At 56.4% G+C, this 13,730-nt stretch overlaps 5 protein-coding genes across 5 annotated transcripts; 2 read left to right on the plus strand and 3 right to left on the minus strand.

Annotated features, from left to right (window-relative positions):
* Window positions 1-3,011: 3,011 nt before the first annotated feature.
* Window positions 3,012-4,678, minus strand: B0T26DRAFT_873665 (uncharacterized protein; the record flags this gene model as incomplete). The annotated part of the gene is made up of 5 exons (XM_060448004.1): window positions 4,158-4,678; window positions 4,063-4,103; window positions 3,398-3,978; window positions 3,234-3,300; window positions 3,012-3,105 (listed from the first exon to the last, which is right to left on the minus strand). The coding sequence occupies exons 1-5, from the start codon at window positions 4,572-4,574 to the stop codon at window positions 3,012-3,014; spliced, it is 1,200 nt and encodes a 399-aa protein (XP_060294858.1). The 5' UTR covers window positions 4,575-4,678.
* Window positions 4,679-5,307: 629 nt separating this feature from the next.
* Window positions 5,308-6,475, minus strand: B0T26DRAFT_717704 (uncharacterized protein). Its single transcript, XM_060442340.1, has one exon. The coding sequence runs from the start codon at window positions 6,337-6,339 to the stop codon at window positions 5,752-5,754; it is 588 nt and encodes a 195-aa protein (XP_060294859.1). The 5' UTR covers window positions 6,340-6,475; the 3' UTR covers window positions 5,308-5,751.
* A 1,746-nt stretch (window positions 6,476-8,221) lies between these two features.
* B0T26DRAFT_717710 (uncharacterized protein) lies at window positions 8,222-9,089 on the plus strand. The gene has a single exon (XM_060442341.1). The coding sequence runs from the start codon at window positions 8,403-8,405 to the stop codon at window positions 8,700-8,702; it is 300 nt and encodes a 99-aa protein (XP_060294860.1). The 5' UTR covers window positions 8,222-8,402; the 3' UTR covers window positions 8,703-9,089.
* Window positions 9,090-9,953: 864 nt separating this feature from the next.
* B0T26DRAFT_753632 (uncharacterized protein) lies at window positions 9,954-10,545 on the minus strand (the record flags this gene model as incomplete). The annotated part of the gene is made up of 3 exons (XM_060445716.1): window positions 9,954-10,031; window positions 10,114-10,218; window positions 10,381-10,545. The coding sequence occupies 3 exons, from the start codon at window positions 10,543-10,545 to the stop codon at window positions 9,954-9,956; spliced, it is 348 nt and encodes a 115-aa protein (XP_060294861.1).
* Window positions 10,546-12,653: 2,108 nt separating this feature from the next.
* Window positions 12,654-13,077, plus strand: B0T26DRAFT_717712 (uncharacterized protein). Its single transcript, XM_060442342.1, has 2 exons — window positions 12,654-12,923; window positions 12,966-13,077. Exons 1-2 carry the CDS (start codon window positions 12,737-12,739, stop codon window positions 13,010-13,012), a joined length of 234 nt encoding a protein of 77 aa, XP_060294862.1. The 5' UTR covers window positions 12,654-12,736; the 3' UTR covers window positions 13,013-13,077.
* Window positions 13,078-13,730: the final 653 nt, after the last annotated feature.

Raw genomic sequence — 13,730 nt, forward strand, 5'->3', positions numbered from 1 at the left:
TTAGTGCGATTGCAGTTTTACAGACGCGTTCCACTTTGCTATCATGTTTGCCAAACTTCCTGCGAGATCCACACTCAAGTTCTACACAGTATCCTTTTTGCGACACAGCTTGCGGTCTTAAGTCAGCTTCTAGCTGTTTGCTCCTCTGTCTGTGTTGGAGACCGAGAGCGCTTTCCTCACCTTGTTGTGGCAATGAAACATGTTGTTTGCTACGCTGTTGTTGTCGGCGGTACGCATCTACTCGACCAATACACAATCAGCCAATGCAGGCCAATACTAAGTAAGGCGTCTACTCTTAGCCCCATAAAAATACGATATATCCGAGTGCTAAAAGGCGTTCAACCATGCAGTGAAGCCATATTTGCTTTTTTTTCCTATCGCGACAGGGACAGTCACCTTAGCGTACGCTTTTCTATTCTAATTAGCCCTACATGTATTCAATGAGCGGATACGGTATGATACCGAGGTAGCTAGCGACGTTTTCACTTTCTGAACTCTCGAGTGGTAGCCACACTATGTGTCTACCAACGGCTTAGTTTGCAACTAAATACCACGAACTCGGGGGCGAGCTTAGGTCGTCTGATAATTTCTAGATTTTCTACCTCCGAGCTCTCCCTCATTGCTCACACCCAGATATTGAGGAGCGGTCGCTGACGCCTCTGGCCCGGATACGGCTGTCGCCAACACGGCTATTGCCAGGGCGCTGACGAACGCCAACATCAAAAAAATGTTCCCACGCCACCGGCAGTAACCCCCAGTGCAAAGCCCAGTTTGAGGTACACAGAGCAGACGCTGTCCATCGTTCAGGACAAGAATACAAGAGCGTGCGGCAACAGAAACACTCCCACCACCGGGTCAACGCGGAGGAGATGAGGCTCCCTGGTGTGGCTGAGTCCGGTGCCATGCTGGCGGCCGAGGCGCCAGACAAGTTTCCGAGCTCGGTCTGGTCGCAGGCGTGGAGCAGCGGCGGTGGCAGCACGGTACTGGCGAGGGCGGCTCACGAGTCCGGCCTCTTTTGGCAGCCGAACGTCGCACGGGCGAGCGGCAAGAATGCCGCCGGCACAATAGGGTCTAGTATAGCGTTGGAGCGTCGTTCATGGCCGACACGCACACGCGCGATTTCTTTCGCTGTTTCTTGGATGAATGGCTGTGGCGATTTCTTTGCCTCGATGTCTGTGGATGACAAGCGAAAGGTGAATGAGAGGGACTAGGATGCAAAGACAGAAGGAGCTGGCACCTAATTTTCGTAGCGGAGAATCGTTGAAGCCCGTTGACCGCGACCATCCTCCTCCAGACAGGGCCAAGGCCGTGGGTTGCCCGAGTCACGTCTGCCTGTTATTCTGGGCGACTTGGCACTACGCCGCCCACACCCAACAACCGAAAATCATAGGTGAGCCAGGAGTCGCGGCATGTCGCTGGGCGAGGTGTTGATGACGATAGCTGAGATCCATCATTCACCTGTTTCCTTCACAGGCATTGGATGCACTTGGCTGGCGAGTTTGGGTTGTGTCGGGGGCAATGCTCGTGTAACGTTAGTACACACAACAGATACCTCTTGCCTGGCACTCTAGGCAACAGCAGCTAGCTGTATGGTGGCAACCGCCACAACAGCTTGGCTCTTCATTCTCCCCGAGGCCCAGCATTTGGAGCTCAGTCGAGCATCATCTCGCTCACGACTTGCGCACGTTTGAAGTCTAGATATGGGCGTCTCACGGGGCCCACCAGGAAAACAGTGAAGGTGCCTTGAAAGAGTGAGAATCGGAAGACCAGCAACTTTGGTCAGGTCTGTGTCATAATGTTATGTAACTACCAAGTCCGTCGAAGGACTCTCTCTGCTAGTTGAACGAGGTGAGCTCAGAGGCGATGAAATGTTCTGTAACGCCAAGGCACCGAAGTGCCAAGTACAGGTACGAATCACCATATTTAGTCTCTAGAGGCCGAGAAGTGGTAAGCACCCGAAGGCGCGTGCTTACACTCACCATTCAATATTTACTAGTTGTCTGACGCTCGGCCCACCAACTGAGTGTAGTGTTGCATCGAAGATGCAACGATATGTGTGCGGTGCATTATGAATGTTGCCTACCTACGTAATGTTACTACTCAGGACCCTAAATCTAGCTGCATAGCGAGGGGCACAACACCATCTTCGGAACTTGGAGCAACCACGCCTTATTTGGAGCAACCACGCGTATTTGGAGCAACCACGCGTATTTGGAGCAACCACGCCTTATTTACGAGCCTCCTGGGACGGCACCGCGGTTTCAAAGAAAATACATGTGAGACTTTCTCAGACATGATCACTCTTGCGATGGGTGAGAGACGTCAACATAAAAACCAGAACAAGTCCTCGACGATTGAGATGTTTTCACTCATCCTTCAACCAGCCATTCACACCACCCGGCCACCCCCCAACACACCAAGAATGTCGCAGACGCTTGTCCGCCATGCGGCAAAATCGACGATCCTGCTGATGAGTAGGGCAAGAGCGCTTGTTGGCTCTCACACCGGGGCACAAACTGCAGCCCACGCGCAGCGGGACCGGTGGGGTAGCCGCTGTATACATGACCAGAGATACGGCCAGAACCGCTAGTTAAACAAGAAAGGCCAGGTGGTATGTGGTGGCTGAGGCGCTGACGGAAATATAAGAGGGCAATGTCAATTTTTTTTCCCCCGGAAATCCCTCCGAGGACTAGCAAAGGTTTTGCAACAAACTAATTGTAATTAGATTTGAGCGGTGCTAGACGTTTGGTAACCTTATCTAACTACCTCGTGCACAAAGATCAATGACTTTTGGTCTGGACCCCTTTGAGTCTGGGCGGACAATGTCAAAGCACACAAAGCTGTAACTGCTCTGGAATGGTGTCGTAGACTACCGCTGCACCAGCCAGACAAAACAGATACCTGTTCTGTTGCCTGGAGGTCTGGGCGGCGGTATACTTGTATTGGCTGTAGGCTGTAGGCTATCTTAGCCCACGTGGTACCTATCTCTCATGTCTCCTTAAAGCTGGTCTTTAGCCCCCAGCATTCACCACAGCCCTGAAGTGGTAGCCATGGCCCCAAACAGAGACGAGCTTCGGGCCATCAATGTCCCGGCGCAGGGGTGCACTGCGCATAGTACGGGCTGCAGGGAAACACCATGTTAGCAAGCTGCTCGTCGTCTCGTCGTCTCGTCGCAAAGCAGCGGAGCCGCGACAGGCGCCGCGCGTGACAGAACTTATATACGCATCACTCACTTCAAGGTCGTGCAGGTGTATCCGGACCCGCACAGCGTCGCACCCGTGTACGTCGACCAGCCTCCGCCTGGCACAAGCGCGTCAGTCACATTCTCACCACATGGGATGGCGATTCAAAAGCCGGGCTCCCAAAATTCCTGGATGACAAAGTAGACACCACTTACACTGGCCGTACGGCGTAGCGGTAGCGAGGTTCGCCGCGCTCGTCGTCGTCGGCCTCGTCGTCGTCGTCGTCGTCGTCGTCGTCGTCGTCGGCGTGCCCACCGAAACAAGATTCGTGGGAAACGGATACTTCTTCGCCACATTGCACGTGCCGCCGGCGACATAGTAGGCGCCGGCGACAGCCTTGAACGAGGCGAGCTGGTGGGCAATCTGGGTCAGATTGGGGTTATTGTTTGACCACGCGGACAGGCCGCCGGGGAAGACATTGTCGAGCAGCACGGCACGGCCGACGTCGGCAAAGTCCTCGGCGTAGTTGCCGGTGCCGTAGGCCGTGACGGCGTAGCCGTCGGCGTCGGCGGCGCCGTGCCACGCCGCCGTGTCCGAGAAGCTGCTGCCCGACGCCGGGTGGCTCGCGTCGGGCGATGCGAGCGTGCAGTCGACGGCGTGCCCCGTCTCGTGCACGAGCGAGGTCGTGAAGTAGCCGCTGCTGCGCCCGATGATGATGCCGTCCCAGCACGCGGTCGCCATGTAGCCTGTGTAAGATGGGTTGTCGGACCCCTGGTCGCCGTAGACCACGTACATTCTGGGCAGCAGTAGGGGTCAGTGTGGTTCGTGGGTTAGTGTGGTTCGTGGGTCAGTGTGTTGGTAATGAGGTGGGGAGGCGCACGATGTTGCTTGTCTCATCCCGATGGGGATGCGGCTGATTTCCTACTTGCTGTCAGCGCTCTATTATGCTTCCAGCAGCGGCCGGCCGGAGCTTACTGTGGCAATCTCGCCGACGGTCCTGGGCGACTTGTTGTTGTAGCACACGACAAAAGGCGTCGGGCAGTCGGAAAAGGTCACGTTGTACACGACAAAGTCGGCGGCGTTCCAGTGGTCGGCGGTGACGGCCCAGTAGTAGCAGGCCTCGGGCATCTTGCCGTTGGTCCACTGCGAGAGGGCGAAGGTGTGCGTGGAGAGGTACTGCCGGTAGGCGACATCGCCGACGTCGTTCTGGTCTGAGAAGTCGAGGTCCGGCTTGACGTACTTTCCGCCCTCGATACAGTCGGGGCTGGTTGCAGGGTTGCAGAAGGGGTAGGGATCGTTGGCCGAGGCATCCCGCCGCTGGAGCTGCCGGCCCGAGACGCCCGGGGCAAGGACGGCGGCAAGGGCGAGCACAAGGTGCTTTAGGGAAGCCATTGATGTGTGGGATTGATGTCTGGGATGGAGAAGTTGCAAAGCTTGTTGTCTAGCTGGATGTGGCTGAGTACGACTCGAGGGGCTTTGGGCTTGTCGAGAGGCTTTGGGCTTGTCGAGAGGCTTTGGGCTTGTCGAGGGGCTTTGGGCTTGTCGAGGGGCTTTGGGCTTGTCGAGCTGATTTGCTACTTTGGATATACAGAGTAAAAGGGCGTGATGAGAACTAGATTTATAAACACAGAGATGCATCCGTGGTCAACTCGAGCCGGCTTGACGGTAAGCCACCCGTCCCCTATTCTCCGTCCCCTGCATCGCCATGGGCACCGAACAAGCCGGGCCGACATGTGTTTGGTGGTTGTGACTTGATACTGCTGATAAGCGGCCTTGTAATTGCCCGATCTCCGACCAACTTTGTGTCAGCCATTGGTGTGTGCGATTGCAGGTTGCCTGCCCTATTACAGCACGACTAAATACGAGGTGCACCCTGGGTCGGCGAATATTTACAGGGGACATGGCAGGGCACGGCTTCGATAGTCTCATGCACCTCGTTGGGGGGGGCCGTCGGCGGCCCAGCCATGCCGGCTTTTCGCGGCCGTTTCCGTCGGGTGGCTTCCCGGCCGTTGGAACCAAGTTCTTTGCAGAGTTGAGGAGACAGGGGTACATGATGAACGCGGCGTTGAGGTCCACGTGGGGGTTGTGCATGCTGACAAGACACGACGTTGCCACGTGTTGTCCCTCAACGTATGATCAAAGAGTAGGGCAGGTGGGTACGCTTTCAGCTACCTACATCTCCTTTAACGGTGCCGGCAGAGAAGGCTGGCTTGGTCAGACGCGCATAGCTCGCGTATAGCGTTTGTGGGCATCCGTAGGTATTGCCAAGTCAACTGGCTATGCTTTGTTCCTAACCTAATTCCCCGATCTGCTCTCCTGCCTATAGCCACACGGCACCACAAAAGTAAGCAAGCCAAGAAAAAAGGACAGAACGGGAAAGCCACTAGGTACGTATTCACGCCGCCGAGTCCGACATCAAAAACCGCATAGCGCATCCATCCTCATCGCGCAGCATCGGCGCGAGCTCCTCGGGGAACGTGCCAATCGACAGTTCGGACCCCGCCATCCTTCCTCAGCGGCAAGATGATCCCCAGACGATGCGCCGAGTTCTGCACGCTGAGTAACATCCCTAGCGCCGCCGGCCAGCGCTTCTCAGCCCGTGACTCGCCGCCCTCACCGCCAAACAGCCCGGCTCCAAACGCCAGCACCTCGCTCGTCGAGAACAGCATGAGGTCGTCATCATCATGTCCATGCTGTCGTGGCGCGTGAGCGCGAACTTGACGGCACTGTAATCCGCCACGGGCTCGCGGATGGTGGCGAGCGCGTCGTGGGATAGCTGCGGCCGCACCTGCGCCGCGCAGGTGCGCACCGTCCGCGCGACGTCGGTCACGGACGCGCTGCTGACGGGCTCGTCGGCCGGGAGTGCTAGCCGGTTGAACACCAGCAGGTTGCCCGTGTAGCTCCCCGGGAGGAGCGGTGAGAAGTACGGGTGGCCGTCGACGGCCTGCTCGAGGATGGACGGCGCGTCGCGCGGGATGGGCTGCCCGTGGTGCCCAGTGATAGCGGCGTAGCGGGCGCAGATCGCCGCGCCCCAGAACAGCGCCTGGATGATGTCGCTGGATGACGGCCCCCGGGAGGACGGCAGCGCGGCGATAGCCGGATCCGCGGCGACGTCGGCTTGCAGCTGCGCGAGCTTCGCGGGCGAGATGTAGAACATGGTGCTGTCGAGGACGCGGGCGTCGGGGCTGGGTGGCGGGCGGAAGGTGGGCGACAGGGGCTTGGCGGCGAAGGCAGGGTTGGCGGCGGCGGCAGCGGCAGCGGCAGCAGCAGATGGCGGCGGGAAGAATGGCGTGCCGCGCACGAGCTGCTCTGTCACCGCCGGCGACGTGAAGTTGGCGCGGCGCATGTCGGCAGAGGACGGGAGGGCCTGGGACAGGTCGCGGTAGACCAGCTGGCGGGGGCCCCTGAACGAGGACGGGGCTGCCTGGTCGGGCTGCGGCGGCACGAGGCCGAGGTGGAACAAGTCAGCGTCGACGAGCACGTCGGCCAAGCCCGGCGACACGGTAGCCACGACCTCGCGGTGCAGCTGGTCTTTAGTTATGGACAGCGCGTTGGCCTGCTGCACCAGGGCCCAGATGCTCTCGAAGAGCTCGGCGCTGACGGGCAGGGCCGTGGCCGGGTCGCGGAGCTCGATCATCAGCGCGGCCTGCGGCTCGGCGGTGCCGACCAGCAGGCAGCCGTCGATGGCCGGGTGGGTGGCGATGAGGGCCTCGGTGGCGACGGGCGAGATCTTGTAGCCGTTGGACAGAACCACGACGTCGTCGCTGCGGCCCTTGAAGACCCAGTGGCCCGGCTTGGTCGGGTGCTTGACGACGTACAGGTCCTTGCCCCACCGTTTCAGCAGGTGCTGCCGGAAGTTGGTCGCGTTGGCCACGTACAGGATCTCCTCCATCTTTCTGGTAGCGGTAGGTCCGAGAGATCCCGGAGCCGCGAGAACTCGGTGTGCGAAGACTCTTTCTCCGCCGCCATGGCCCGCAGAGCCTCTCCGTACGCAAACACGTCGCGGTCCGGGACGCAGAGCAGGTCTGCGCGACATTAATTTGGTGGTCGGCATCTCGGCCGCGTCGTTCAGGCACGCAATTACATACCATTGTACACCAACCCGTCGAGATTAGCATCAGCTTGGCGCCCGTGGTTGTGTGCGGAGTGGCCTCCGTGATGGATGGGACCATTGTGTGTGAAATGGGTAAATGTATCAGTTAGCTCAATGGGGGCGGCTTGTGAAAGAGCCGGGCTGTTGCAAGCTGCCTTACTTGGCGATAAGAATGTGGCTTGCGGCAGGCCAAATACCGGCGCTGGACTCTGGGCGCGAGTCTTTTATCTACCTAGGTCTACCTGAACTTGGCAGGGCTTGGTAGTAAGTAGTATTCTTCATCTCGGCCTCGCTATGGTATATGATGGGTGAGAGGCTCTGGGCACTGGGCACTGGGCACTGGGCACTGGCACCAGCAACCGGGTCTTGGAGGGAATCGATACTTGCTAATTCAGCTGAACGGAGCCACCGTAGGCGAGCTTGCGAGCCGGAGGTGGCGTAGATAGGCTGTCTCTTCTACTTTACTGTGAAGGTGCCGAAGGTTTCTCACCCGGGGATTGGGCAGTTTTCGTCCGTGTCGAAATGGACTCGAGGGACTGATCGATCGGATAATCCTCGGACGTTTTAAGCCGTCAAATGCTGCTTTGCTGTGTCGTGAGGTAGAATGGCTGTCAATCCGTCCGTGCGGTACCTTCAACTTTCTAGCCAGCTCCCACCCCCCCAAAATAAACGACTTTCTTCCTCAATCTCGCAATTCAACCTCGGTCAATCGCACGCACGATTTATCGCTTTCCAGCTATGGACAGGCACGCCGAATACTTTACGATTACGACCCTATTGATCCCTACTAATATATCACTAGGAACGCGTGTTTTTCGAGCCGCCGCCATGGCTACGGTCGGATGCGCCAAACCCAGACGCCGTCGCCAGCCTCCCGACCGCCCGATCCTCCCTATACCTGAAGAGGCGCCGAACGACCAGATTACTCTCGAATACAAGAGATGCCGTGGTTATAACTTGGTCAAACATGACTAGCACCCCTCGGCCAGCCACCCATTCCCTCGAGCGAAGCGAGGACAGCTCGCCGCAGGCGCCGCCAGAGGCAAAAAACAAGAAAAAAAGAGGCTCCGTTCAGCTGACCCCTTCCTGACCCGTCAGGTAACCTATTTTATCAATTACTGCCTGCTATGATGCTATCTTGGCTCTTCGTAATCTTGTCGCTAAATACCCATTGGTTTGAATTCGGCTCACTTTCGGACTGTCATCTATTCAGGATAGGTGCCAAGCTGGCAGGGCAGTGCCAGAGAGGGGATGCTTGCCATTACTCGGTACCAGCTAGGCATGCGGGTCAGGTGTGCGTGCAGGAAGCCCAAGATAATTATGTACCTAACTATTCCCGTCCTCGTTCTCTGACAGGCAGGCGCAGGGAAGTCAGGAGAGGGCAGAAGGTAGTGTGGGATGTGGGCGGGACGACTTGTATTGGATAATTGCAGGACTGCTGGCTCAGTGAGTCGACAGTAGCTGTTGTTGATTCCGCACTAATAGTCAGGTCCGCGGGCTAGGTGCTGTCCTTTCCCGTGCCTGTGCTCTGAGTATGCGGCGCGGGGGCCAAGCTCCTGAGATAAGTAGGATTGCATATTAAGCATTGCGATCCTTCTGGTATAGTGTGCGCTATTCATTATTGGTTCTGGAAGTAGCCAGTAATTCTCAATTTTGGCCGGACTAAAGCTAGCTAGATGTGCGTGGACGTCACGCTTCCCACTTCACGGGAGGCAGGCCCTTCCATGGTGGGTGTAACATGTGCCGCCTCCCGAGAACTAGCCAAGTGTAGGTAGTCGTGTTGTGGTGGACAGAAATGAGATTGGCGTCGCTAGAAAAGTAAGAGGAGGCAGAGCCAGTCAGACGCTAGAAAAGTAAGAGGAGGCAGAGCCAGTCAGACGCGCAACATTGCCTAAATCGAAGAATAACGGACCGGACCAGAGTAAAACAAGCTTACTTACCATACCTGGCTGTGACACGAACGTAACAATGTGACCGACTGACTAACAGTCTGCATTTCAGATACATTTTTGGCAGTTTCTCCCCTTCCGGTACACAATCGGTCTGAGTAAGGTCAGCTGCCTGCCTTACCGGCTCACCGCCAAGCGTTGACGAAGAGGTGGGTGGACGATGTCTGATAAGGGATAAGCCTTCCGCTTCACCGATATTAAGCTACCCACCTAGGTAAGGTAATCTTTACGCCGAAATTTAGTCCCCGATTCTCCCTTCCTGGAAAGTCGCCGGGGCCCTGGCCGCCCGCTCGTCTCGCTCGCTCGCTCGCTCGCTCGCTCGCTCTTGCCTTTGCCCGAACTTCTCCTTCCACTGATGCTTCGGCCGAGCAATACGCGGAGCAGCAAGAATACCCAATATTACACCTATACGTGTGCGGAACGAAGTGCAGAAATGGGCCCAGTACGAAGCATACTCTCAGTCCGTCCGCGGGTCCTGGACCACCCAGCTACGTAAGCAGCTCTGGCCGTGCCCGTGCCCTCGACAACCTCGGAAACGAAACTCGCTTGGCATGACGGAAGGGGTCCCCGGGGTTGCTTCCTTCAAGCCCTTTCCATGCCAGACATCCCAAGAACTGTACCACGGTTCCACTGACTGCGCCGCTGGAATGTGCCTGTCCCGTATCGGCCTCGGGCTTTTTTTTGTGACATTCCGTACGAATCACGTACGGAGAATGATGCGGCGCTCGATCAGATCATGCAAGCCACCATGCGGGTCTCTGCCGGGGCGGGCGGCCCTGCCTCGAGCACCAGAGTCTTGGCCAGGCCCTCGGTAGCCACCAGCGTGGATGCCGAGCAACGCCGTGCAGACGGGGGATTGACTACCTAACTAAGGTAAGTAGGCAGATACGCTGCCCATGTTGACGATGGTGGCGCCCCAGCTGAATCTGAGCGGCCCGAAGTACGGCAGCACGCTGTTGATGCATCGCATGATCTCATCGAGGTTGCTGTCGACCTGGGTTGCAAATTCATTAGTCGCCCAGGGCAACGTCAGTCAGGCGACTTGGGAAGGGGGATATGGAAACAAGCATACAGTGCAGAGTGCAAACCAACGGAATGCCCTCCAGGCTTCCGAGCAGCCCATAATTATGCCTCTTCTCGAACAACCGCGGCGCACGTCCAGCTGGATCCGGCTACCTCCAGAAGCCCCCGTCTCAACGCAGGCCGCAGCAGTAGAGTCACGGGCGGTGGCCACGACGGAATGGTCCGCGCTGCGAGAGAGAGTGTGCGTGTGTGTCTGTGTCAGCGGCAGCTCGAGACCGAGCCCCGAGGAGGCAGGCATGCATGCATTAATGAATGAGGGGCGAGTGTTTCGTCATGAGGCTATTGAGTGAAACACACCAATGGAGTGTTCAGGAGAAGGGAAAAGCAGGTCTTGCGACTGATAGTACGCTCGCACAAAATTAACTAGACAGACAACTAGTAGTTCAACTCGGACCTGACGCCGTCAGGTTCGAGCCGCACAAATGTGCGGAGCTTTTGCACCTACTGGGGATTTTGGGCCGACGCTGTACGACCTGTCGAGTTCTTGTTCGTGGCACCGTCCACCGGGCTTGCATTGAGTACCTAGATAGGCAACTACTAATTACGTAGCAGTACCAGGGAGCCCGTCGCCAAACGCCCCAACTACGAGCTGTCGCGCACCTAAGCGGCTAGAGAGCGTCCAAACTCACCTGGGATCTCGTCGTGAGAAACACGTCAGGTCTTGATGGCCGTGAGAAGCAAGTCAGGTCTTGATGGTCGTGAGGCAGCTGCCTGTAGTGTCTGTTTTCTTTCTCTGCTTTCCTTGCCTTTCTTCTCATATTATTCACCCTCTTTCTCCCATGTAACGAGGCATCCCGCTACGTGGGTGCAAAGGAGCCGAGGAGCTCCCCTTTTTCGCTTTTGCCCCATGACTAGACCATCGCAAGCTTATAGCAGATGGTGCAGGGATCTCTGGACGCGCTGGACTGTGTGTCGTAGTGGGTGTATTGTTCCAGATCATCCTGGGGCTGGCCGCCATGGTAGTTAGAGCAGGCATCACTCCCCGACAAGGTGTCGGCGGAGGTCGTCGCTAACCTGCATGCCGTCAAATGTGTGACCCTCGTCAACGGTGGTAAGTGTGCTGGCCATCGGGCCCACTAGTATTGAACCTGGAGACGGGCCCGGGTGACATCTTCCAGTCACTGGTCGACGCCATTGTCGCAGTCGATCGGGGCCAGCCGCAGACGAATGTCGGCGCAGCGGCGGGCACGATGTCGCTGCTGGCAACCGACGTGTGCGCCACCAGGAGTCAAGCAGGTGAGGTTTTGGTAACAATCCCATAATTTCGACGTTGGCTCTCGTCGTAAAGCACCTATTAGGGGGGGGGGTGCGTCATATCCTTGCAAGAGCCCTTGACGTTTGTTCAGACTTGTATTGCGCCTCGGGTCGTCCCGTTTTCCCGATTACACAGACGATCAGATGTAACAGGTCGATTGGCTGGTAGCCGAGAGCCCCCAGGTGTATCGGTTCTGCTACCGTTCTCGGTCACATCTAGGAGCTGAACCAGCAAGGGAAGCGTCAATGTAGTGTGTCAGTGTAGTGTGTCAGTGTACGCCTAAGGCCCGTGTTATCTGCCTTTCGCGTCTTTCTCCCCAACAATCTCGATCGCGGCATTTCGTGGCGTGAAAAGCTTGACCCGTGCTCGCCAGAAGCCGAGGAATGGAACACACCACTCCACGGAAGCAGTGACGGGCTGCATCACCCGTCGTAGCCTTCAAATATCTAATCTTGCATGGCCCTGCATCGCCGTTCAAGCAAGGTTGATTTGCTCTCTGTTGTAGAGGTGTGTACCTGTTTGGGGCCTCAAGGTTATATTCCCGATGAAGCAATCAGCCACTCAACGCTTCAGTAAGATAATTAGTGTCCTAGCGACCCATTCATTGCTGGTGAAATGGTATGCCAAGCCAAGCTAAGCCAAGCTAAGCCTTGCAACACCCAGCTAGATCTTAACGAAATTGCCATCGCCTCGAGTAAAAAACCCACCATCGGGGAGGGCGGTTTACTTTAAAAGGACTTGAAATTCCTCGCTTTCCTGGTATGAAGCAAAGCCAGCCCGCCGCTAGCCCGCCAGACGCGAATTTCACGGCGTTGTCACGCTGCAGGGTCTCTTGTGCTGAAGAAAAAAGTCTGCACAAACATGTAGACCTTTTTGGCGCCAAGATTCCCGCTAGTGCCACTGCTCGACGGGCAGCGTCACACGGAACCAACGGACGTGGTCGGCCTAAGATCCGGTGCTGCTCGGAGCTTAAAGCGTGCCGCTTCCACTGTTGTAGCTAATGCCATCCTGAAATGAGAGAAGAAAAGAAGATGATTTGCCTAAGAAGCTAAGGTGCCCTACGAGGGCCTAAATGATTCTAGCAGGGCCGTGCACTGATTCCGTAACATCTGCCCTTGCAAAATTCCTGCCTGCCCTCAGGCGGTCCCACGATAGCTTCTTTGGCTGTCCCTTGATGGGAACTCCAAAACGATCTCATCAATTAGTCTTGTCCGTCTCTGTCATGTTCATTTCCTCATCGTCCAGCTCCCTCAGCTTCTTTTTGTGTATGCGTCTCTTTTCGTCGATGTCCTCGAGCTTCCTCTTTCCCTTCAGCATGGCTGCGAAATCATCCATTCTTTCTTCATTTTGTCCCGTTCTTTCTCCATTTCGACCCGTTCTTTCTTCATTTTGTCCCGTTCTTTCTCCATTTTGTCCCGTTCTTTCTGCATCTTGGCGATGGTTCTGGTAAGCTCCTTGAATTGCTTGTTGAGACTCTCCACGTCTACTTCGTGGCTGTCTGGTGGTGGTTCGTCCTTGGTCATTCCCTCGAGTCGCTTATCGACCTTCTTTAGTTCTTTATCCTGCTCTCTGATGGTGTCCTTCAGTGCCGTTGTCAAGGTCGTATTGTCTTTGCTGATGGTGAGCATATTGACGCTTTGACTCACGACTTTTTTGATCTCCTCGCTTCTTGCCTTGAGCTCGGCTTCGGTGAGCTTGTCGATTCCATCGGGGTCGTTCCCGTCTTCGTCCTCATCCTCATCCTCGTCTTCGGTAAGGTCATTAGAAAGGTCTGACTCGATGTCGTCATTCGGATGGGGTATGGCACTCTGCACTTTTTCCGTAGTTGTCTTCTCCATCTCCGCGTTACCGAAAGTGCCGTTGAGATCGATTGGTGAGCTATCTAGGTCTTTTTTATGCTTGACTTGCTTTTGGTGGCGATTGCGCTAGTTTGGGTTGTACCACTTGGCCCCTTCCCAAAACTTGGGTGGGTCGGCTTTTGGGCTTGTGATGAGCCAGCTGAGGTTCATTCGTTGGAAGGTGGCCCGCAGCTTCTGTGGGATTTGCATCCCCATCTTTTCTTCTTGTCTTGATAGGCCTTAGATGACTTCTTGAATCTATCGCTGTTGGTCTCTAACACCATCAAGGCCATCAAGACCATCCAGACCTCTGGGCCGCCAATTGCTGGA

Source organism: Lasiosphaeria miniovina (assembly GCF_030549165.1).
Source record: "Lasiosphaeria miniovina strain SMH2392-1A chromosome Unknown B0T26scaffold_5, whole genome shotgun sequence".
NCBI lineage: Eukaryota > Fungi > Ascomycota > Sordariomycetes > Sordariales > Lasiosphaeriaceae > Lasiosphaeria > Lasiosphaeria miniovina.

Excerpts from the sequence above, each read along its gene's own strand:
- B0T26DRAFT_717712 (XM_060442342.1), top strand. The coding sequence starts at position 12,737 with ATGGGAACTCCAAAACGATCTCATCAATTAGTCTTGTCCGTCTCTGTC. Across the intron at positions 12,924-12,965 it reads TTCATTTTGTCCCGTTCTTT|CTCCATTTTGTCCCGTTCTT; the intron begins CTCCATTTCGAC and ends GTCCCGTTCTTT.
- B0T26DRAFT_717704 (XM_060442340.1), bottom strand. The coding sequence starts at position 6,339 with ATGTTCTACATCTCGCCCGCGAAGCTCGCGCAGCTGCAAGCCGACGTC.
- B0T26DRAFT_717710 (XM_060442341.1), top strand. The coding sequence starts at position 8,403 with ATGATGCTATCTTGGCTCTTCGTAATCTTGTCGCTAAATACCCATTGG.